Source organism: Balaenoptera musculus, chromosome 6 (genome assembly GCF_009873245.2).
Source record: "Balaenoptera musculus isolate JJ_BM4_2016_0621 chromosome 6, mBalMus1.pri.v3, whole genome shotgun sequence".
Taxonomy (NCBI): domain Eukaryota; kingdom Metazoa; phylum Chordata; class Mammalia; order Artiodactyla; family Balaenopteridae; genus Balaenoptera; species Balaenoptera musculus.
This window is the reverse complement of record NC_045790.1, coordinates 82,900,554-82,925,733: the sequence shown is the minus strand read 5'-3', so window position 1 is coordinate 82,925,733 and position 25,180 is coordinate 82,900,554. Positions and strand designations below refer to the sequence as shown.

Here is a 25,180-nt window from a genome sequence, read left to right as displayed (position 1 = left end):
CCTGCAAATGTCAGGGGGAGGCCTGGTTAGAGTGCATTTTTCCTTCAGCCTAGTCTTGGCAGACAGCCAGGGTTCAGATGCCAGCCCTGCCACTCACTTGGGCCTAGGCAAGTTGACTTTCCTGAGTCAATTTTCTCATCTGTAAGTAAATGGAGATAAGAATAGTACCACCGTACAGGGTTGTTGTGGGGATTAGATGAGATAATGCACATTTAAGAGCCTAGCACTGTGCCTGGCTCACAGTAAGCTTTGGGGAGTGTCAGCTTTCAGCACCATGTGCCTGATGTCCCTGCTGGCTATAACCTGGTGTCCCCTGGTCTCCTTGTTTTCCAGACGCCACAGCAGTATGAGAGAGAGTACAACAACAAGCGGTCAGGCGTGGGGCCCAGCAAGTTCCATGGGTACGCCTACGATGGCATCTGGGTCATCGCCAAGACGCTGCAGAGGGCCATGGAGACGCTGCACGCCAGCAGCCGGCACCAGCGGATCCAGGACTTCAACTACACGGACCACACACTGGGCAGGATCATCCTCAACGCCATGAACGAGACCAACTTCTTCGGGGTCACGGTCAGTCCCAGGCCCCCGGGCTCTGCTTTCCTTAGTGCCCCTTAGAGACATACAAGGCAAGAGGGGCTGTGCCACAGGCCCTCTGATATACAGTCCATTTCCTCAATTGTTGAAATAACTTCCTGTGGGCTTTACGATTGCAGGGCTGCTGAAACGGGCACATGCGGTAACACCCTCTGACATGTTGAGAAACTGCTTCTCTATAACTCATGGATTAGAAAGGCCATAGTGAGTTGACCGCACACAGAGCAGGTGGAATCCACCAGGTGGAGGGGTGGGGTGGGCCAGCAGAAGCTCTAGACCCAAAGTCAGGTTCAAATCCTGAGCCTTCACTTTGAAGTTTCCATCTTCAGACCATGGAGTTTTCATCCCCAAAATGGGAATAATACCTACCTGGCAAAGTAGTCATAAAGATTAGCTGTTACAAATTAAAAACTGCTAGTGTTTGTTGAGCAAGCTACTTGCTCTGAGCTTCAAGATTCTCAGCTGGGAAATGGGGATAATAATATCTGTCTTGCGCGGAAATCAGGAAAATTAGCAGTGATAAGAATCACTATTATTTCTTGAATGCTTATTATGTGCTAGATATGTGCTAAGCCCCCTCCATGTCCCTCTCCACAGCCCCTGAGACCCCTCCCTCAAAAAAGGCTCCACAGAGCACCAAATACCCCAGAAGTCCTTTTTGTCCATGGTGCAAATTCACAAACTGAGCCTTAGAGTGGGATGAGATTTGCCAGGGGTCCCACCAGTAGCATTGTGGCAAAGCTGTCTCAAAACGTGGGTACACTTTATGTAGATGAGCTCGATGATACATGCCTAATGCTAGGCCCGTGTAAGCACTCAGTAAGTGCTAGTGGTGGTTGTAGTTAATAATGGTCTCACTGCATCCGTGTGCCATCTGTAGGAAGTAGGTGCTATTATCATCCCATAAATGTGAGGAGCCTGAAGCTCAGAGCATTTAAGTACCACAGCTAATCAGAGGTGGAGCTGGGATTTGAACCTGGGTCTAGCTCTTAATTGCTGCATCACACTACCTTCTGGTAATGGCAATAAATGGTAGTTATTCATGTCTCATGATGATGTATTTGTCACTGACTCTGCTCCCAGAAAATAAGGAAAATTTGCTTAAAGAATTGGTTGAAATGGACTCTAAAGTGCTGTCCTTTGTTCTAATTTGAAGAGTCATTTAGAGAATCAGTCTCTCTTGGGAGTAAATAAGATGAGCTGATTTGTGTATTTCTTACATGTTCGTGTTCTTTTGTGCGTACGCTCAGGCTTGCTCTGTTGGTCTGACAGGCCAGGGCTTGTGCAGGTGCTGAGTGTAGACTGTGGTGTGGACGCCAAGGTAGTAAAATGGGCTCCTTGTCCTGGAGCCTGTGGCCCAGATACAGGGTTGAGATCTGGACTCAAATGACAGGAAGAGGTTAAAAGTGCTCAGCACCATAGGAGAGACTGTGTGAGCCCAGAGGGATTTCTGTGACCTTTGATAAAATAGTCATGGAAGGCTTTTTGGAAGTGGCAGCATTTGAGCTGTGCCTTAGACATGCAGAGTGGGGCTGGCGGTCCGGCCAGATGGAGCATGGTGAGCACGGGAAAGATGCATGCGTGCAGCAGGGACAGTTACTTTGTCGGGAATATTGGACGGGAGGATGATGAGGCTGGGAAGGTAAGTTGGGGCCCAGTTCTGCAGGGAAAAGCTAAGGAGGCTGGCTTTTATCTTAAAGGCCAGTGAGATTCTCCAAGTGCGCCTTGACCAGCAGTACCAGCATCTCCTGGGAGCTGGTTAGAAATGCAAATTCCTGAGCCTAACCCCAGACTCACTGGATCAGAATCTCCAGGGTTGGGGCCCAGCCCTCTGTGGTTTAACAGACCCTCCAGGTGATTCTAATGCACACTAGAGTTTGAGAACCACTGCTCTGGGCGTTGGGGAGCATTGAGGTTTGCTATAAGAAGGAGATTTCCACATTCCTGAATATTGCCACTCTTGACCTGAGACCTGGGCATCTGCTCCACAGTTTAGAAGTAAAGGCTCTAATTAGTCATTGGCAAAAGACATGTCTAGACTAGACTCAGACTGGAAGCTTTAACAACTTTCCTTAGCCCCGTGGTTTCAAAAATTCTTTTTTTATCCTCAGAACCTTTTGTTATAAAATTTTACCTAGTGCCTGGTGTATAAGATAAATTAAAGAGGAGATTCTCGGGTGAATGGAAGAAGAGCCCAAAGCCCTGCCTGATCAGCCCCCTCCGTGTCCCGCCCCACAGCCCCTGAGACCCCTCCCTCAGAAAGGCTCCACAGAGCACCAAGTACCTCGGAAGTCCTTTCTGTCCATTGTACAAATTCACAGACTGAGCCTTAGAGAGGGGTGGGATTCGCCAGGGGTCCCACCGGTAGCATTGTGGTGAAGCTGTCTCAAAATGTGGGTACACTTTTTCAGGTCATCGTCACACTTTGTTTCTTATTTAATAGAATGAATTCATAGTATCCCAAGTTGAAATGGCCGGATAGAGAGCTACAGAATCTAGGAAGCCTCTCATAATCCTAGAACTCAGCATATTGTCTAGATGCCTGATGTACCTTAGGTGGAAATCATTTATAACTACTCCTAAGTGCTGTCAAATAATACATAACCCCTACTTGATGAGCAATTAGATGAGGCTGCCTGAAATGCTTTAACCAGCTTGAAGATGAGTTTCTTTTTAATGGGAAATTCCTTGACACACATTTTTGCCAGCTGTGGTTTGTGACTCATAATTCAGCGAATGTCAGAACTGAAAGCGATCTTAGAGATCCTCAGATTTAGCCCCTTTGGGTTGTGGATGAGTATCTGAGGTACAGAGGGGGAGTTTCAAAGTCACACGGAAAGAAGGTTTGATTCAGGCAGGACGGTGGTTCAGATGGGCCTGCCCTCTCCCTCTTCTTTGTACAAGTCCTCCGTTAGTTGAGAAAGAGATTGCAATAGTGAAACATTTCTTTAGTTTTTTTTCCCTTCCTCCTTATCCCCTTTGTCACATATTAATATGTGTTTGTCACTGAGCTGTAGACAGGTTTCATTAAAATTGTCTTCTGATCAGAGAAAAAAGGCCATCTTCTGACAAAATAAAAAGTGTCCCTGTGATCCAAGGAGACCATGGAAGGCCAAGTTCAGCCATAAATAAAGAGTTAGGAAAGGAACAGGAGGTAGAAATAAATTGAAGCATTTTCTATTTGCTGAAAGGTTTTCATTATACAGCACACACGGTATCCATTTTTCCACTCTCAGGCAGACATTTTATTCTGGGTCACCCTCATTCAGCATGTTTACTATACGGAAAATCATTTAAACGCATTAAATTAATTATATCCATGACTCAATTTCAATTGATTCAGTATGCACTCTCGCCTGGGAGCTGGGCCTGTGGCTGCCGGTTGGCGTGTTGAAGGAGAGATTTCTTCCAGGCATCCCAGATCAGGAGTCTGGCTTAGCTTGGGGCCCAGCTCTCTTTTATTTTCTAAGGAGCTCTCCTCCCAGCTACCCTCCTCAGAGAACACTGGAGAACGAGATCTGTGTCCCCACCTGCACACTGATGGCCTAGGGGTCCTGCCATCTCTGATTCCCTGAGTACACAGTTCTGAGTTCTGGCCCTGTCATTACCTCTCTCTGGTCTGCAAATCTCAGAATGCTTTCTCACCTGGAAACCCTTCTTCTGCCAAACATGTGACAGAAACTCAGGCTCGAATTGGCTGTTAGGTCTCAAAAGCCCAGAGCATTCTGAGAATCCCAGCTCAGCGGCGTTCATCTAGGGCAAGGATTCCTAAACTTCTATATATATGAGAATCTCCCAGGGAGCTTCGTTAAAAATTCAGATTTCCTAGCCCTGCCGCAGAACTTCTGATCCGGTGGCTTTGCGGTAGCGCCAGGACATCCCCATTATTAACAAGTAGTCCTGGTGAGTCTCAAGTAACAACCTTGAGAATTGCTTGGAGCTCTGTTGGATGTGCACGTGCATGCACACACACACACTTTTTGATTTTAAACCTGTCAGAGATGTATTCGTTCCTCCATTCATTCGCTCCTTAGCAGACCCTGTGCTGGGAGCTGGGAGCATAGAGAGGAATAACATGGTCTGTCCCTCAAGGGCTCCCTGCCCAGTCGGGGAGAGACAGTAAATGAACAATTGCTGGGCACTGTTCAAGGTCAACCCAAGACCCTTGGAGGGAGGGCTTCATTCTGCTTATGGGAGTAAAGACCAAGGAGCTGTCCTCGATTTTCACAGTTCAGTAAGCAAAATTCCATGTGTGGGTAACTGCAAGGTGCCCATGCTATAGGTTCTCCCTGTGCCATGTGCTGGGGAGCAAAGGTACAGTGCCAGGCTCCCCCCTCCCCAGCACTCAGGGCCATATACTGTGGCTTAACAGACTCCTCCAAGTAGGCTTTTCTACCAAAGAGACACTAAATTCATCACAAGCTTATATCCATAACCCTTCAAAGCTGGCTTCGGAGCATGTGCTGTTTCCAGGTGAAAAAAACAAAGCTTAAATTTTCCTTGAGTGATGATTTTTTAATTCCTCCCAGTTTCCAGTCTCTTTTAAAAAAGGTGATGTACCAGATCTCAAAATGGACACATCCTTTGAGTATGTCAGACCAAGATACAGTGGCTCTAACCAGCAGTATTCCCCCTTTAGTAAATGTTTCTTCTGGTTTGTCTTTTAAAACGACACCATATTTACTTTGTGGTGCATATGACAGAGGCTAAATTAATAGAATCTCATTATACCCTATTGTGAAGGTGTAATGTGTGTAATAGTTTCTCTGGGAAGTCACTGAGAGTATGCACCCCAGGTTTGCCTGGGGGCTGTGAGGCTTCCAAGAGCACCTGGCCATAGAGAAATTGAAAGGGCTCCTGGTAATATCTTTGTGAGAAGAGGGCCCATTCTTGCTAAACTATTTCCTGTGATCACCTCCTCACTCCCTATGGGTGGACCTCACATAGAAGCAATCACAGCTGCAAAGAGGGTGACCCATGAGTTCCTCCAAATAATAGACCCTATCTTCATCCTCTGCCCAGCCTCTCTCAACCAGCTGTGGGTCTGGACATCTCAATTTAACATCTGTCAGGAGAGGCCGGCAGCCTTAGGTTCAGGCAGTCACCTCTTAAAGCTGTTATCGCTAATTGATCTCACCAAGAAGGTGATGAAGACAGCAGGTGGCAATTTGCAGAGTTTATTGATCTATTTGTGTTTGTTGCTGAAGAGCGGGAATCCAGCCTTTGCCAGTGTGTCCCTTAAACTTCAAGTTTTTATGCAAGATTTTAAAAAAATTATCTCTACTAAGACTCAAATACTGCCCCCCTCCTCCCCCACCAACATTTTACCTGAAAAGAGGACATCCTAGAGTAAGCTCAGTTTGGTTGGGATTGCAGTCACTAAGTTCTTGGAAACAGGTGGTTAGAGGAAGCCAACCAGCTCCTCATCCCAGGGAGATCGTGTGTTGGCTGAAGCCCCATTTATTTCACAACCACTGTTGCCTGGCCCTACTGTGACCCTGAAGTTGTGCAGTTGATTTTTTATCAAATAGGAAGCTACACTACTCACACGCACGTGCACACACACACACACACACACACACACACACACACACGAGTGAGCTAAACATCATCTTGTTCAAGTCGGCCCATCTCTCCTGCCTCTCTGATCTTTTGGGGTCCTGGTTTTATTCTCCAATACAGAAGCTTCCCACCAGCCACCCATTCGTGCCTCATATTTGATATCATCATTTAGCCTATAGATTTTTTTTTTAGGTTGAATTTGAGTGAGACAAGAAACAGAGCGCTAGGAGCTCCATCCAGAGGTAGAGAAAACCCTACCAATTTAGGATTTGACCCCTTTGGGGGCTGGTCATTCAACCAGTCATGACTCCGTCCCCTGGACTCTCATGATTCCACCTGTTTCGATTTTATCCTTGACGCAATCACTAGAGAGCTTGTCAGAAGCTCTGCCGTGGTCTGAGTGTGATGTGCCAACTGCATGTCCTAGAAAATGGGGCTTGTCCCAGTGATCTCATGCTAGCTCCCAACGCTACTCAGGGTTTTCTGTTCTAAGAGACCCTCTTTCATGAGCCTTTCTTGGCCGTTGCCCAAGATCAACAGCAAACCCTTCCAGAACTTCCTCTGCACCCCACTTGTCTCCACCCCATCCCAGACCCAGGGAGTTCCACTGGAATTGCATTATACACAAAGTTAACATAGGAGCTGGTTTGGAAACCTAATCTCTCACCCTTTATTCCCTGGCTAAGCAGCCCACCCGCAAATTCAGATAAAATGCACATTTCCCAGGGCATGGCCAGTGAAAACTGTAACAGGAAATGCAGATTTGAAAAGTCAGGCAAAAGGAGGCCACAGTCCAGTCCAGCACTTTCCCTGTGTGACCTCAGGGAAATTGTTTAGCTTTCTGTGGCTCAGGTTCCTCATCTATGCAGGGAAATATAACCTACTTCATAGGGTTGATATGAGAAATAACGACTGTGTTTAGCACCCTATAACTGCATCATCTTCATTACTATTATTATTATTATTACCACTGCTATTACAATAGTGATTTTTCAAAGCGCAGTTTATGTGGGTCTTAATCAAGGAATGTTCGTAATCAAGTCCAGCAATCATTCTATACCTCCTAAGTGCCAGTCTGTTTCACATACATTATCTCATTTAATTCTCTCAACAATAAACAAATCTATGAACTTGTGTTAAGTTTGCAGGAACACTTTCGAGTTCTCTACCTGCTGCTGCCATTCACTCTGGGGATTTGATAGTCACCTTAAATGTGGAAGGCATCTGCTCACAGACTTCCCTCTGTTCCTCCCTTTAGTCTAGCTCCATGCCACTCAAAGTCCCATGGCCCTAAGCATTATCACTCAGCATCATACACAAAAACTAACGGCAGCAGATGCTGTTGGTGACCAGCCAGACCTTCTGGGATCCCTTTTAGGGGTTTGGTGAGGTTTGCCCATCCCCCGGCTGTGCAGGTACCCCTGCTAATATCCCACACCTCGGGCGATTGGAGCCTCCTGGCCTGGAGGTGCCTGGGATTCACACCCCACCCCCCAGCAGCCTGCAGCGATGACTGGCTGGTGTGGTGGTATGACACCAGCGCGATTCGCCTCCAGGGCTCCCTGGATGATTAGGCTGAGGCTTGCCTCGCCTGAAAACACATCGGAGCTTGGCCTCTTCCCTTTTCCTCTCTCCCTTACAGTTTTCTCCTGAGAACATGTCTTTAATCAATCGCTTGCACACGATTCCCTGTCCTCGGCTCTACTTCTAGGGGACCCAATCTAAGACACCTATGTGTCTTTATAGAAAATTTAAACATTTTCAAGAGGGAATTTTTACTGTAAACTAATTGTTATCTCTGTGTTAAGTTTAGCACCAATCCCCCCACCACCTCCCCCACACCAGGTAGAAGGTTCCAGACTCATCTCCCTTATACTCCATTGCACTCTGCTCCTACCCCTGCCTCTTGCAGTCAGCCTGTGGGAGAGCCATATTCACATCCTCCAATGAATTAGCAGCTCCCAGATTTGTAGCGACCACAGTTTTTCACCCCTCTGGTCCCCACAGTACTTCGTCTACTGCTTTACACCTGGAAGATGCTCAGTAAACACTGGTAACCTTGAGTTAACTTTGTGGGATTGAATCCGCACATGATTGAGAAATTCAGTCACACTCTCCTACTCTGCTGCCTTCCAGGATTCTATAAACTAAAAAGACTTTTTCTACCCAATAAATTATCAGAACTGACAACAGAAGTATTAACAGGGTCTATAGTTCTCGAATCTGCTGATAGCAATGCCCAGATTATTGCTGTGATAATTTAAGCTGGTGTTACTGTTTCACGCAGGTTGTGGAAATCTCCCCGACGTGTGTGTGTGTTGGGGTAGGGATGGGGGGATCTTGCTGGGATGGGATGAGAAACCCATCCTTTACCCCCTCCCCAGTCTCTCCCATCAGCATCTCTCTAGGGCTCAAGTCCCAGAGTCTGAGGAGGAGAGGGAGTTGCTCATGGGCCCTCTGTGACTTCAGACTGTCAGGAGCATTTCCTAGAGGTAATTAATTGCTAGTAATAAACAACAAATATAATAATAATCCTCAGTGTGACTGCCCTGTGCTCAGGGTACATTTATAGTCTCTATCTCTTTCGTTCCTCAATGCAGTACATTTATTAACATCATGTGAGCTCCTACTATATCCCAGGCAGCATCCTGAGCACTGTACACGTTCTTGAATGTGATGCTCAGAACAGCCACCCAGCAGGGGATGTGTAATTTTGAGTGCCAGGAGCGCTCCTCCCAATGAGCTGCATCTGGCTCTTTAACCGATGTCACATCTTTGTCCACATGTCACTTTCGCAGTGGCCTCCCTGGCACCCTATTTAAAATTGCAGTCTCACCCCTTTCGTTCTTCTTCACAATAGTTACCCCACTTGACGTGTGCCCTATTTTACTTATACACTCACTGTCTGTTTTGTTTTCTGCCGTATCTCTAAGACTTAGAACTGAGTGCCTGGGATATAGTAGGTGCGTAATAAATATTTGTAAATGAGTTGATGATATAGATAATTAACGACCATATCATTATTAAAAAAAACAAACAAAAACAGGCTGAGCAGATAAATGATTTACCCAGCATCCTGTAGGTAGCCAGTGACAGAGTTTATTCAAAGCTGCCCAATCTTGCTGACTCAAAAGCCCATGTTCTTAACCATTTAGGTGTCAGGTCTATTAATTCAGCTAGCATTCCCAGCACCCCCTATCTGCCAGGCCTGGGCCAGGCAGGAGGAGTAAAACTGTCCAAACAACCATAGGAGATGCAGGGGAGGGAGAGCAGGAACAACTCTCCCCATGTTAATAGTGGAGGATATTATGGTCCCCTCTCTGCACTGGGTTATATGTGTGTCCATCTGCCCTTTCCCACTGGACAGTGAGCCTTTGAGCCCCTTCCCTGGGACTGGGGCCTGTAATCCTCTTTGTACCCCTGGTGCCTTATATCATACTGGCTCTTAGTCTATGAAACACATGTTTGTTGACTGAATGAATTAGGAAATTGTACCTCAGCAAGGCAAAGTAGCTATGCTTGGGTCCCACGGTGCATAGCTGGTGAGCCTTGTTCAGATCTACATCCTAGGTCTTCTGATTCTAAATGCAAGTGTCTCCAAATCTTGTGCTCTTGGGTGCTGCTTGGCTGCTCTCCCCCCGTTTATTTAAACACAGTTACAAATGACTGCAGATAATGTACAGCACGGGGAAGAAACCTACTCCTTCTGCTGTTAGATAAATTTGAAAGATCAAAATAATGTGGTTTAGCAATTGTTTGAATTGATGCCTAGCCTTCCAAAGCTTGCAAGTTTGACTTCCTCAAGTCAGGGAAAAAATAGCTGTTTCCTTATGAGAAGCAGTGTGGGGGGAGTATATCATCTTATGAAAGCTTCAGCAGAAGCCCTAAGTACAGATTCTGTCCAGGTCCCTGAGAGAAACAGACAAAGCGAGGGTTCAGTGACATGGTAGTTGTAGTAACATTACTGCAATGACAAATGTCATGATAATAGGAATAGCTAACAGTGTTGAGTGCTCACTATATGGTGGGTACTCTGCTAGGCATTTAATACATTTAAGATGTATTCGCATTTAGTTCTCATAATAACCCCTGTTATGAGTTGAATTGTGTCCCCCCAGAATCCATAAGTTGAACTCCTAATGCAAAGTACCTCAGAATGTGACCTTATTTGGAAATAGGGTCATTATAGATGTAATTAGTCAAGATGAGGCCATACTGGAGTAGGATAATCCTATACAACTAGTGTCCTTATAGAAAGGGGAAATTTGGAGACAGACATGCACACAGGGAGAACCCCACGCAAAGATGAAGGCAGAGATGGAACAATGCCTCTATAAGCCAAGGAATGCTGACAATTGCCAGCAAACTACCAATAGCTGGGGAACTGATTCTCCCTCACAGCCCCCAGAAGGAACCAACCCTGCTGACACCTGGATCTTGGACCTCTAGCTCCTGGAACTGTGAGACGAGAAATTTCTTTTTAAGTCACCCGGTCTGCGGTATTTTGTTACGGCAGCCCTGCTAAACTAATATAACCCCACACAGTGGAGACTGTTATTATCATCATTTTGCAGGCAAGAAAACTGAGAGGTTCAATAGTTTACCCAACGTCACAGAGCTCGTGAGAGAAGAGCTGGGATTTGGACACAGGTGTTCTAACTTAGACCCTCACTTGTAACTGTCATCCTGCGCCTGTACAAGCTCTCCTCCATTAGGGGGCAAAAGAATCAGCCAGAGGTGAGCAGAGCTGAAGTGAACCAATGAGACCATCACCCCCACCGCCCCACTTGCCAGGTGGGGAGATCGCTGCCCTCGAGAACCTGCTGAATAATAATAAGGCTGAAGCCAGGACCCTGGCCCCTCATTTCTAGGCGGGAACCCTCCTTGATGCCCAGCTGCTGCCATCTGGAGGAATGTTCTACACATCTCAGTTTGGCCAGATCATCCTGGAAGCAGTACCTTACATTTTACTCGCTTCTTCCCTGACTGGGGAGAGGGAGGGTATTTTACTACCCTCTTATTCATGTGGGTGTATATATATATATATATATACACACACATATTTCTTTTTCTGATTACTAAAATAATACACGTTCATTATAGAAAATGTAAAAAGCACAAGACAAGCACCAAAAAGAAAATCAAGTCACCTGTAACTTCATCATTCAGACAGGCCTGTGGGGTACTGTAAGCACTTATACTTCACACTCAGATGTGCTCTTTAAAAAAAAAAGATTTCCTTTCCAACCATTTGTTTTGATCCCTCACATTATAAAGCTTCTTCTTTGGCAATGGTTCTCACTCTTTTAACCCCATCTTTCCTTTTTTTAAAATTATGATCAAATATACATAACATAAAATTTACCATTTTAACCATTTGTAAGTATACAATTCAGTGACATTAAACATATTCACACTGTTGTGAAACCATCAAGACATCCATCTCCAGAATGTTTTCCTCTTCGCAAACAGAAATTCTGTCCTCATTGAACAATAACTTCCCATTAGGTGTGATCATTTTAGAGCTATTATTTATTATGAGAATATTTATTTATTAATTATTTTCAAAAGTGTTTGTAAAGATATCATAAGTAATTTGCTAACTAATTTTATAGGGAAATTGTAGTATTTGCAAGCTATCTCCAACCAAATAGTTATTAGCCCAGCAAAAGTTTGGTTGCCTTTTCATACAGAAACCTAAGAATGTACATTTTTAAATGTTGAGAGTATAAATAGTGAGCAAACATTTTAAAGTAAGTAATATAGTTAAACACTAGTGATATTCCCACTATTGAGGAAAATCCTTAGATAAAGATATACCCAGATCCTGTATGGAAAACAAATCTGAAGAGGTCCATAATACATCCCATGCATTTCTCTCTGCATTAGGCCAGAATACCCCCTCAGTGTGTGTCAAGGTATGTTAGCCTGTGAGCTTGCTAAGCAGGAGGGAAGTTTTCTATGATCAGGGGAGGACAGCTGACGTAAATTTCAGCTGACAAGTTGCACAGCTTTGAACACTGATGGATGCCAGCTCAGCCTGTGTGTGCTCAAGCAGAGGTTACTCAGACACACTTGGATGTGACCCTCTGCACCTGCCTGGCTAATGGCCAGCCCTGAGCAAGGCGGGTGGAAGAAGCTGAAAAAATCCATATTCTCATGGAATTGCAACACCACCTCACCCCCTTTCTTCTTTCTCAATGGAATTCAATCTTCCTAGAATTCTTGCTTAAACCAGTATTTGGTAATGTTAAACTAAAACAAAGCAGCCAGTTATTTTACCAGCAAAATGGGTTTATACAGGAGCAGCAAAGAATTGCAATTCAGGACATGCAACTAAGGCAAACCACTTACAAGTCCAGTTCAGCAAGGGAGAGGAAACTCTTTTATAGAGGAAAAGGGGAAGTTGGGAGGGGCTGTTATAAACAGAAATCCATTGGAGGAAACTGAGAGTTCGAAGTATAGTGGCTTTTTATTGGCTGAGTTGTGACAGTCTCTCATTGACTGAGCTGTTGCCAGGCAAGGAGAAATCTTCTTTCCTCCTGCTGGTGGTATTAAAGTAGGGTCACTTCCTGCCAGAGATGCAAGGCATGTCTCTTCATGTTGGGATGTATATTGACAGAGTGAATATAATGAGTGAGTGATTTGTGTGTGAGAGCTCCCCCTTCTGGCCTCCCGATGACAATTTAGTGAAATTTTATTAATTTTCACAGCGAGTGGAGACCTGGAGTCTAGAGAGAGCAGTGTAAATTCTGGAGGGGGAACTGGGTGTGGGGGTAAGGTGGGGAAGGGACTGGGAGGGGGAGGTGCCCACTTTTGTCTTCCTAAGAGACAATAGCATGAAGTACTTAGGAGCACAGTCTCTGGAGACAGACTTCCTAGGTTCACATCTATAAAATGGGATAACACCTTAAATTGGGCTCCCTGTAAACAGACTCAGGGACAGAGTCTTACATGCAGAAGGTTTGTGGGAGAATGAGCTTAGGAAATATACTGTAAGGAAGTGAGGGTGGCAGGATTGGGCAGAGCAAGAAGTTGATCTGAAGTTTGCAACTGAGGCCACAGCTGATCCTAGAGGAGTTCTGGAGCTGGGATGGCCCTCAGAGTTGTCCAAAGGGAGGCACGGGGCCTGAGCCTTTGGATATTCTCACCAGCCAGTCACTGGCCATGGATGGGCCCAGGAGGGGTGTATTCTTGGGCAAGGCAGCTCCCCATGGTAGAGGGTTAGCTGGGACCCTCAGTATCCAATAGTCCCAGGAGTTGGGGGATGGTGCTTCAGCCAGAAAGAGGGAATCTGAGCAGAGTCCCCCAGTATCCCTGACAGATAACAACAGGGTGTACCTTAAAGAGTTGTGGGGATTAAAGAGGTTTAGGCATGCAGAGTGCCTGGGACATCCTTGCTAAATTAGTGCGAGGATGATGAGGAAGGACGTATTTGGATACCAGTTGCACACAGTCCTCTAGACCCCTAAACACCTATAATTAATTTTCCAGGAGATATTGGGGTTGGTGGATCCCCATATCACTACTTCAGTTGCATTCTTGCAGCTCTTGCCATCTTTGGTAATTCACATTCTCACATTCATAGGCACAGTAGCAAACATACTCACATGCACACACGCGCACACACACACACGTGTACACACTCCTAAATGTGTGATTTATGGGTATTCGTGTTCATTGTGTGTATAGCAATTTATCAATCTATTCCATTGGTTTTCAAACTTGTTTTTCAAAAGAGATTTTACGGGCTTTACACGTAAGCCCAATATCATTTGTCCCTCATTTAATATTTACATTAAAATTACATTTAATGTTACTTTTTTTTTTTAATTTGCTCCTTGGAAGACTTTGTTAACCCTCCCTTTTTATTTAAAAATCAGCAAGCAAATTTCTGCAGGAAAAAAGATGAAGCAAAGGCTTAGTGGGGAACCTGGCCCAAACCATCATTTCAGCTCACCCTGGTCAGGCCTCTGAGTAGGGCCTGAGGATGGCGGCCATGGTGGCAGGTTCCCTGACAGTGCCTCAGAGGCAGGAGAGGGGATGATCTTAGCTGGCACCCAGGCCTACATTCTTTTTTTAAAAACATGAAGTATAGTTGATTTACAGTATTATATAAGTTTCAGGTGTACAATATAGTGATTCAATATTTTGAAAGGTTATACTCCATTTAAAGTTATTATAAAATAATGGCTATATTTCCCTGTATTGTACAGTATATCCTTGTTGCTTTTTTATTTTATACATAGTAGTTTCTACCTCTTAATCCCCTACCCCTATCATGCCTCTCCCCACTTCCCTCTCCCACCTGGTAACCACTTGTTTGTTCTCTATGTCTGTGAGTCTGTTTCTGTTTGGTTATATTCATTCATTTGTTTTATTTTCTAGATTCCACATATAAGTAATAACATCATTATTTGTCTTTCTCTGACTTATTTCACTAAGCATAATACCCTCTAGATCCCTCCATGTTGTTGCAAATGGCGGAATTTCTTTTTTTTAATGGATGAGTAATAATATTCCATTGTATGTGTATGTGTGTGTATGTATATATAAACACATATATATTTGTATATATATGTATATATCACACTTTCTTTATCCATTCATCTGTTGATGGATACTTAGGTTGCTTCCATATCTTGGCTATTGTAAGTAATGCTGCTATGAACATTGGGGTGCATGTATCTTTTTTTTTTATGTTACATCTAAGTTTTATTTTTTAACATCTTTATTGGAGTACAATTGCTTTACAACGGTGTGTTAGTTTGTGCTTTATAACAAAGTGAATCAGCTATACATATACATATATCCCCATATCTCCTCCCTCTTGCGTCTCCCTCCCACCCTCCCTATCCCACCCCTTTAGGTGGTCACAAAACACCGAGCTGATCTCCCTGTACTATGTAGCTGCTTCCCACTAGCTTTCTATTTTACGTTTGGTAGTGTATATATGTCCATGCCACTCTCTCACTTCGTCCCAGCTTATACTTCCCCCTCCCCATGTCCTCAAGTCCGTTCTCTACATCTGTGTCTTTATTCCTGTCCTGCCCCTACGTTCTTCAGAACCTTTTTTTTTTTTTAGATTCCATATATATGTGTTAGCATATGGTATTTGTTTTTCTCTTTCTGACTTACTTCACTCTGTATGACAGACTCTAGGTCCATCCACCTCACTACAAATAACTCAATTTTGTTTCTTTTTATGCTGAGTAATAGTCCATTGTATATATGTGCCACATCTTCTTTACCCATTCATCTGTTGATGGACACTTAGGTTGCTTCCATGTCCTGGCTATTGTAAATAGAGCTGCAGTGAACATTGTGATACATGACTCTTTTTGAATTATGGTTTTCTCAGGATATATGCCCAGTAGTGGGATTGCTGGGTCATATGGTAGTTCTATTTTTAGTTTTTTAAGGAACCTCCATACTGTTCTCCATAGTGGCTGTATCAATTCACATTCCCACCAACAGTGCAAGAGGGTTCCGTTTTCTCCACACCCTCTCCAGCATTTATTGTTTGTAGATTTTTTGCTGACGGCCATTCTGACCAGCGTGAGGTGATACCTCATTGTAGTTTTGATTGGCATTTCTCTAATGATAAGTGATGTTGAGCATCCTTTCATGTGTTTTTGGCAATCTGTATATCTTCTTTGGAGAAATATCTATTTAGCTCTTCTGCCCATTTTTGGATTGGGTTGTTTGTTTTTTTGATATTGATCTGCATGAGCTGCTTGTAAATTTTGGAGATTAATCCTTTGTCAGTTGCTTCATTTGCAAATATTTTCTCCCATTCTGAGGGTTTTCTTTTCATCTTCTTTATGGTTTCCTTTGCTATGCAAAAGCTTTTAAGTTTCATTAGGTCCCATTTGTTTATTTTTGTTTTTATTTCCATTTCTCTAGGAGGTGGGTCAAAAAGGATCTTGCTGTGATTTATGTCGTAGAATGTTCTGCCTATGTTTTCCTCCAGGGGTTTTATAGTGTCTGGCCTTACATTTAGGTCTTTAATCCATTTTGAGTTTATTTTTGTGTATGGTGTTAGGAAGTGTTCTAATTTCATTCTTTTACTTGTAGCTGTCCAGTTTTCCCAGCACCACTTATTGAAGAGGGTGTCTTTTCTCCATTGTATATTCTTGCCTCCTTTATCAAAAATAAGGTGACCATATGTGCGTGGGTTTATCTCTGGGCTTTCTGTCCTGTTCCATTGATCTATATTTCTGTTTTTGTGCCAGTACCATACTGTCTTGATTACTGTAGCTTTGTAGTATAGTCTGAAGTCCAGGAGCCTGATTCCTCCAGCTCCGTTTTTCTTTCTCAAGATTGCTTTGGCTATTCAGGGTCTTTTGTGTTTCCATACAAATTGTGAAATTTTTTGTTCTAGTTCTGTGAAAAATGACATTGAGTTTCATAGGGATTGCACTGAATCTGTAGATTGCTTTGGGTAGCAGAGTCATTTTCACAATGCTGATTCTTCCAATCCAAGAACATGGTACCTCTCTCCATCTGTTTGTATCATCTTTAATTTCTTTCATCAGTGTCTTATAGTTTTCTGCATACAGGTCTTTTGTCTCCTTAGGTAGGTTTATTCCTAGGTATTTTATTCTTTTTGTTGCAATGCTAAATGGGAGTGTTTCCTTAATTTCTCTTTCAGATTTTTCATCATTAGTGTATAGGAATGCAAGAGATTTCTGTGCATTAATTTTGTATCCTGCTACTTTACCAAATTCATTGATTAGCTCTAGTAGTTTTCTGGTAGCGTCTTTAGGATTCTCTATGTATAGAATCATGTCATCTGCAAACAGTGACAGCTTTACTTCTTCTTTTCTGATTTGGATTCCTTCTATTTCTTTTTCTTCTCTGATTGCTGTGGCTAAAACTTCCAAAACTATGTTGAATAATAGTGATGAGAGTGGACAACCTTGTCTTGTTCCTGATCTTAGAGGAAATGGTTTCAGTTTTTCACCATTGAGAAAGATGTTGGCTCTGGGTTTGTCATATATGGCCTTTACTATGTTGAGGTAAGTTCCCTCTAGGCCTACTTTCTGGAGGGTTTTTATTGTAAATGGGTGTTGAATTTTGTCGAGAGCTTTCTTTGCATCTATTGAGATGATCATATGGTTTTTCTCCTTCAATTTGTTAATATGGTTTATCACATTGATTGATTTGCATATATTGAAGAATCCTTGCATTCCTGGGATAAACCCCACTTGGTCATGGTGTATGATCCTTTTAATGTGCTGTTGGATTCTGTTTGCTAGTAATTTGTTGAGGATCTTTGCATCTATGTTCATCAGTGATATTGGCCTTTAGTTTTCTTTCTTTGTGATCTTTGTCTGGTTTTGTATCAGGGTGATGGTGGCCTCGTAGAATGAGTTTGGGAGTGTTCCTCCCTCTGCTATATTTTGGAAGAGTTTGAGAAGGATAGGTGCTAGCTCTTCTCTAAATGTTTGATAGAATTCACCAGTGAAGCCATCTGGTCCAGGGCTTTTGTTTGTTGGAAGATTTTTAATCACAGTCGCAATTTCAGTGCTTGTGATCGGTCTGTTTATTTTCTGTTTCTTCCTGGTTCAGTCTCGGAAGGTTGTGCTTTTCTAAGAATTTGTCCATTTCTTCCAGGTTGTCCATTTTATTGGCATAGAGTTGCTTGTAGTAATCTCTCCTGATCCTTTGTATTTCTGCAGTGTCAGTTGTTACTTCTTCTTTTTCATTTCTAATTCTATTTATTTGAGTCTTCTCCCTTTTTTTCTTGATGAGTCTGGCTAGTGGTTTATCATTTTTGTTTATCTTCTCAAAGAACCAGCTTTTAGTTGTATTGATCTTAGCTATTGTTTCCTTCATTTCTTTTGCATTTATTTCTGATCTGATCTTTATGATTTCCTTCCTTCTGCTAACTTTGGGGTTTTTTTGTTCTTCTTTCTCTAATTGCTTTAGGTGTAAAGTTAGGTTGTTTATTTGAGATGTTTCTTGTTTCTTGAGGTAGGATTGTATTGCTATAAACTTCCCTGTTAGAACTGCTTTTGCTGCATCCCATAGGTTTTGGGTCGTTGTGTTTTCATTGTCATTTGTTTTTAGGTATTTTTTGATTTCCTCTTTGATTTCTTCAGTGATCTCTTGGTTATTTAGTAGCGTATTGTTTAGCCTCCATGTGTTTGTATTTTTTACAGATTTTTTCCTGTAATTGATATCCAGCCTCACAGTGTTGTGGTTGGAAAAGATACGTGATACAGGGCTTCCCTGGTGGCGCAGTGGTTGAGAATCTGCCTGCCAATGCAGGGGACACGGGTTCGAGCCCTGGTCTGGGAAGATCCCACATGCCACGGAGCAACTAGGCCCGTGAGCCACAACTACTGAGTCTGCGCGTCTGGAGCCTGTGCTCCGCAACAAGAGAGGCCGCGATAGTGAGAGGCCCGCGCACCGCGATGAAGAGTGGCCCCCGCTCACCACAATTAGAGAAAGCCCTAGCACAGAAACGAAGACCCAACATAGCAATCAATCAATCAATAAATAAATCTTTAAAAAAAAAAAAAAAGATACGTGATACAATTTCAATTTTCTTAAATTTACCAAGGCTTGATTTGTGACCCAAGATATGATCTGTCCTGGAGACTTTTCCATGAGCACTTGAGAAGTATATTCTGTTGTTTTGGGATGGAATGTCCTATAAATATCAATTAAGTCCATCTTGTTTCATGTGTCATTTAAAGCTTGTGTTTCCTTATTTATTTTCATTTCGGTTGTTCTGTCCATTGGTGAAAGAGGGGTGTTAACGTCCCTTACTATGATTGTGTTACTGTCGATTTCCTCTTTTATGGCTGTTAGCATTTGCCTTATGTATTGAGGTGCTCCTATGTTGGGTGCATAAATATTTACAATTGTTATATCTTCTTCTTGGATTGATCCCTTGATCATTATGTAGTGTCCTTCTTTGTCTCTTGTAATAGTCTTTATTTTAAAGTCTATTTTGTCTGATATGAGAATTGCTACTCCAGCAGTGTTTTGATTTCCATTTGCATGGAATATCTTTTTCCATCCCCTCACTTTCAGTCTGTATGTGTCCCTAGGTCTGAAGTGGCTCTCTTGTAGACAGCATATATATGGGTCTTGTTTTTGTATCCATTCCACCAGTCTATGTCTTTTGGTTGGAGCATTTAATCCATTTACATTTAAGGTAGTTATCACTATGTATGTTCCTATTACCATTTTCTTAATTGTTTTGGGTTTGTTATTGTAGGTCTTTTCCTTCTCTTCTGTTTCCTGCCTAGAGAAGTTCCTTTAGCATTTGTTGTAAAGCTGGTTTGGTGGTGCTGAATTCTTTTAGCTTTTGCTTGTCTGTAAAGGTTTTAATTTCTCCATCGAATCTGAATGAGATCCTTGCTGGGTAGAGTAATCTTGGTTGTAGGTTTTTCCCCTTCATCACTTTAAATATGTCCTGCCACTCCCTTCTGGCTTGCAGAGTTTCTGCTGAAAGGTCAGCTGTTAACCTTATGGGGATTCCCTTGTATGTTATTTGTTGTTTTTCCCTTGCTGCCTTTAATATTTTTTCTTTGTATTTAATTTTTGATAGTTTGATTAATATGGGTCTTGGCGTGTTTCTCCTTGGATTTATCCTGTGTAGGACTCTCTGTGCTTCCTGGACTTGATTGACTATTTCCTTTCCCATATTAGGGAAGTTTTCAAGTATAATGTCTTCAAATATTTTCTCAGTCCCTTTCTTTTTCTCTTCTCCTTCTGGGACCCCTATAATTCTAAATGTTGGTGCATTTAATGTTGTCCCAGAGGTCTCTGAGACTGTCCTCAATTCTTTTCATTCTTTTTTCTTTATTCTGCTCTGTGGTAGCTATTTCCACTATTTTATCTTCCAGGTCACTTATCCATTCTTCTGCCTCAGTTATTCTGCTATTGATTCCTTCTGGAGAATTTTTAATTTCATTTATTGTGTTTTTCATCATTGTTTGTTTGCTCTTTAGTTCTTCTAGGTCCTTGTTAAACGTTTCTTGTATTTTCTCCATTCTATTTCCAAGATTTTGGATCATCTTTACTATCATTACTCTGAATTCTTTTTCAGGTAGGCTGCCTATTGCATCTTCATTTGTTTGGTCTTGTGGGTTTTTGCCTTGCTCCTTCATCTGCTGTGTGTTTCTCTGTCTTCTCATTTTGCTTAACTTACTGTGTTTGGGGTCTCCTTTTCGCTGGCTCCAGGTTCGTAGTTCCCTTTGTTTTTGGTGTCTGCCCCCAGTGGGTAGGGTTGGTTCAGTGGGTTGTGTAGGCTTCCTGGTGTAGGGGACTGGTGTCTGTGTTCTGGTGGATGAGGCTGGATCTTGTCTTTCTGGTGGGCAGGACCACGTCTGGTGGTGTGTTTTGGGGTGTCTGTGACCTTATTATGATTTTAGGCAGCCTCTCTGCTAATGGGTGAGGTTGTGTTCCTGTCTTGCTAGTTGTTTGGCATAGGGTGTCCAGCACTGTAGCTTGCTGGTCGTTGAGTAGCGCTGGGGCTTAACATTGAGATGGAGATCTCTGGGAGAGCTTTCACCATTTGATATTATGTGGAGCCGGGAGGTCTCTGGTGGACCAGTGTCCTGAACTCAGCTCTCTCACCTCAGAGGCACAGGCCTGACACCTGGCTGGAGCACCAAGACCCTGTCAGCCCTACGACTCAGAAGAAAAGGGAGAAAAGAAAGAAAGAGAGAGAGAGAGAGAGAGGGATGGAGGGAGGGGGGAGGGAGAGAGGGAGGGAGAGAGAGAGAGAGAGAGAGCGAAAGGAAGGAAGGAAGGAGGAATAAAATAAAATTAAGTTATTAAAAATATATTAAAAATAGAAAAAAATTAAAAACTAATAAAAAACAAAGAAAAAAGAAGAGAGCAACCAAACCAAAAATCAAATCCACCAATGATAACAAGCAGTAAAAGCTATACTAAGAAACAAAAACAAAAAAAAAAACGGACAGACAGAACCCTAGGACAAATGGTAAAAGCAAAGCTATACAGACAAAATCACACAAAGAAGCATACACATACACACTCACAAAAAGAGAAAAAGGAAAAATATATATATATATCTGTATATAAGAAAAAAAAAGGAAGAGAGCAACCAAATCAATAAACAAATGTACCAATGATAATAAACTCTAAATACTAAACTAAGATAAACATAAAACCAGAAACAAATTAGATGCAGAAAGCAAACCCCAAGTCTACAGTTGCTCCCAAAGTCCACCGCCTCAATTTTGGGATGATTCGTTGTGTATTCAGGTATTCCAGAGATGCAGGGTACATCACGTTGATTGTGGAGATTTAATCCACTGCTCCTGAGGCTGCCGGAAGGAATTTCCCTTTCTCTTCTTTGTTCACACAGCTCCTGGGGTTCAGCTTTGGATTTGGCCCCGCCTCTGCGTGTAGGTTGCCTGAGGCTTCTGTTCTTTCCTCAGACAGGACGGGGTTAAAGGAGCAGCTGATTAGGGGACTCTGGCTCACTCAGGCCGGGGGGAGGGAGGGGTACGGAATGCGGGGCGAGCCTGCGGCAGCAGAGGCCAACATGACATTGCAACCTCCTGTGGTGCGCTGTGTGTTCTCCCGGGGAAGTTGTCCCTGGATCTCGGGACCCTGGCAGTGGTGGGCTGCACAGGCTCCCGGGAGGGGAGTTGTGGATAGTGACCTGTGTTTGCACACAGGCTTCCTGGTGTCTGTAGCAGCAGCCTTAGTGTTTCATGCCCGTCTCTGGGGTTTGCGCTGATAGCCGCGGCTCGCACCCGTCTCTGGAGCTCATTTAGGTGGTGCTCTGAATCCCCTCTCCTCGCTAGGTGCATGTATCTTTTCAGATTACTGATTTCATTTTCTTCTGGTATATACCCAGCTGTGGAATTGCTCAATCATATGGTAATTCTATTTTTAGTTTCTTGAGGACCTACACTCTTTATTTTAATAGCTGTGTTTGATTTTAATATGTACTGTAAAAGAATAACTAGCATTTAAAGTAGCGAGATGTTTTCTTTTTTAGTTTTTTTAAAGAGGCAGATATTTAATGAAAGCACAGATGGCTACAAAAAATCGTGAAGGTGGCACACGTATGATGGAGGTTTCAGAAACAGTGACCTCCTTATTGCTTTATCTTTACATTATCTTGAAAAGCACTATGGCTTTCCTCTAAAAAGGTTAAGAAATGAATCATAAAAGAGTGGGAAAGAGAATGAGAGAGAGACAACAAATGAGCGATTGACCAACAGCAGAACTTTGTTTTCCTTGCCCAGCTTGTATAGTTACCAAAGCAGCAAACAGTGCTGTACTTTTACACATGAGTTTTTGATGGTAGGGTTAATAGCCTTTTTGTTTAATGCCCTTTCACCACATTCGTGTGGTGTTAGTAATAAAATGTGTTTGGCCAGGGGGTGAGTGTCCATTAAACAACACAAGAGCCAAGCTGCTTTGGGTGAAGCCACCTGTGGTGGCCACTGAAACATGGTCCTTGAACCCAAGCCGCATGATGTGGAGATCCTTGCATTAGTCCCTACTGTGCCATCTTTTTGATTCCCAAGTAGTTGGCTAGCTTTACAACAGAGGCTTCTACTACCCACTCCTTGAGAGCAGTGTCTATCTGAGATTCATCTCTCTGTTCTCAGGTCCTAGCTCACAGTCTGGCCTATATTTGAGTTCCAACTGATAGTAAAGGAACAAATACATCAGAAATATTTTTATGACCACCCCTGTCTCCAACCTCTTCAACATCTTCTCAGGGCTTTATGCATAGCAGATATACAGGAAAGATTTACTAGCCAGTTGAATGGGTGAGAGGATGAGTGGAGCGCTGGCAGATGAGTAGATAATTGGATGGCTGAGTGGATGAGTGAATGGATAGATGGATACGTGGGTAGGTGAATGGATGTAGATGAATGGATGATGGAGAGAGAGAGATGAGTAGATGGATTAATGAATGAGTGTGTAGGTGAATGGATGGATAGACGTGTGGGTAGGTGGACGGATGGATTGATAAATGGGTAGTGATAGGTAGGTAGATGAGCAGGTGGGTAGATAGACAAAGATGAACGTGTGGATAAGTTGGTAGGTAGATAAGAAGGTGAGAAGGAGTGAGTGAGTGAACAGCAGGCTTAGAAGAGGTAATTGCAATTCATATGTGTCTGCTTCATTCTAACCAAAGCACATTTTTTTTCCCGGACAGTCTTCAGAGGTGATGGCCCTGATGGCTTGACTCCTTTCCTGTATGAGTCCTGACCTCTAGAAAGTGTTCGCCACATTTTCTGATGTGAGCCCCCACCTTGTCATCAGATTCACAGAAATACATGTTGCATCTCATGCCTTTATTCTTCCTTCACATTTCACCCTTTCAGGGATTGGGCCTCATTAAAATCTGCCCTCGACCTGGTTATTCTTTGAGAAAGTTCCTTGTTAGGGCATTTCTGATGCGAAATGTATCACCCAAACCCATGTGAGTGCCAATCTGAATGCTAAAGACTGTTATTAGCAGATTTAGCCTAGAGATGTTTCAGAGTTGTCAGTTCTGATGTTCATAGGATTATATTTTCAAACATCATCACACATCCTCTATGACAGACTTGATTACTGTGATGAACTAGTTTTCTTCCTTTGAGAGATGTTTCAGTTACAAAAATGATTCTGAAAGCATTTGAGAAAAATGCCAGGCAAAACTGAAGTGACACTCTTTCATTTGGGTGCTTGTTCAGCTTGCTGGGAGAGGAAGCTCGGTCTGGCAGAACAAGCACTGGACACGGAGTCCACGGAGCTGGGTTTGCACACTGTCCCCTCCACCTTAGCAGTGGTGACCTCGGGGAAGTCTCTAATCTTTGCATTCTCTTCTACAAAGTGAGACCAATGAACAAGGGCCCCTCGCCAGGTTGCTCTGGAGATGAATTAAGGAAAGTGCATTAGAAACTGTAAAGTACTCCATATGATTGAGGGGTGCCTGGTAGAAGAAGAAAGGAAGCCATATCTTATATGTATCACATTATTTCTTTTTTTCTTTCTTTTTGGCGACCTTAACAGGAGAAATCAGATATTTCAGTGAAAAAAAATTAACTATATGTACAAGAACCAATAGAACATCTTTTTGGACCATGGAATTTTTATTATCAGTGATGGGACCACAGTGTAAAAACCTGGCACAACTGCAGAGAAGTAGCTAATTCCCTTTTCTCATTTCTTCTACAAATATTTACTAGCACCTACAGTATGGGAAGCAGGGGAGGGGGGTACTATGGCTACACCATTGAGCAAGACAAATGTGGTCCTTGTACCCAGGAGGAAGCAGACAATAAACAGATAATCACCTGAATAACTATTAAGTATAAATTGTGGAAAGTGCTCCGAAAGACAGTTATGGGGTGTGTGTGGAGAGTGTATAACGTGGAGGCCTGGCCACTGCTGGGGATCACAAAAGACTTTCCTGAGGAGGTGACTTTGAGTTGAGATTGGAGAATGAATAGGAACTAATAGGAGCTAATACCCTTCCTTTAGGATGGAAGGGAATTCCTGGAAAAGGGAAGAGCAAATGCAAAGGCCCTGGGGTGAGGGCACTTTTGAGAAAGCAACAGAAAGCCCATGTGGCTGGAGCTGAGGGTGGGATGGGATGAGCCTGGGTGTGGGGGAGACCGGTTGATGGAGGCCAGATCATGTCGTGCCTGTTATCCCAAGACCAGCGGACCCTGATTGTAGTGCTTAAGAAGCTTCCCCTGGCTGCCGTGGGAGAGAACAGATGAGAAGGAAGCAAGAGCAACTGCAGGGATGAGGTACCAACCATGGCAGTGAGTGGACAGAGAGGCAGGTGGATTCAAGGCACATGTCAGGAGAAAAATCACAGGGCTTGGTTATTGACCAGTTATGGCAGAAAAGAGGGGATGATCAAGTACATACTCCTAATGCAATTACTTCCTATTTTGAACTAAACAGTTTTCGAATTATATACACTGTGAACATTACTACAGTAAATTAAAGAGATTCATCTATAGACTCTATGGTATTCTGTACAATTGAACACTGGATAATTTGAAATTTT

The 25,180-nt window shown here is 43.1% G+C and overlaps 1 protein-coding gene across 1 annotated transcript in view; it reads left to right on the top strand.

Moving 5' to 3' along the window:
- Positions 1-25,180, top strand: part of GABBR2 (gamma-aminobutyric acid type B receptor subunit 2) — a 365,308-nt gene that overhangs the window by 219,780 nt on the left and 120,348 nt on the right. Inside the window, exon 7 of the mRNA XM_036854586.1 lies at positions 334-570. Coding sequence (XP_036710481.1) covers positions 334-570 — 237 coding nt within the window. The remainder of the gene's footprint in view (positions 1-333; positions 571-25,180) is intronic.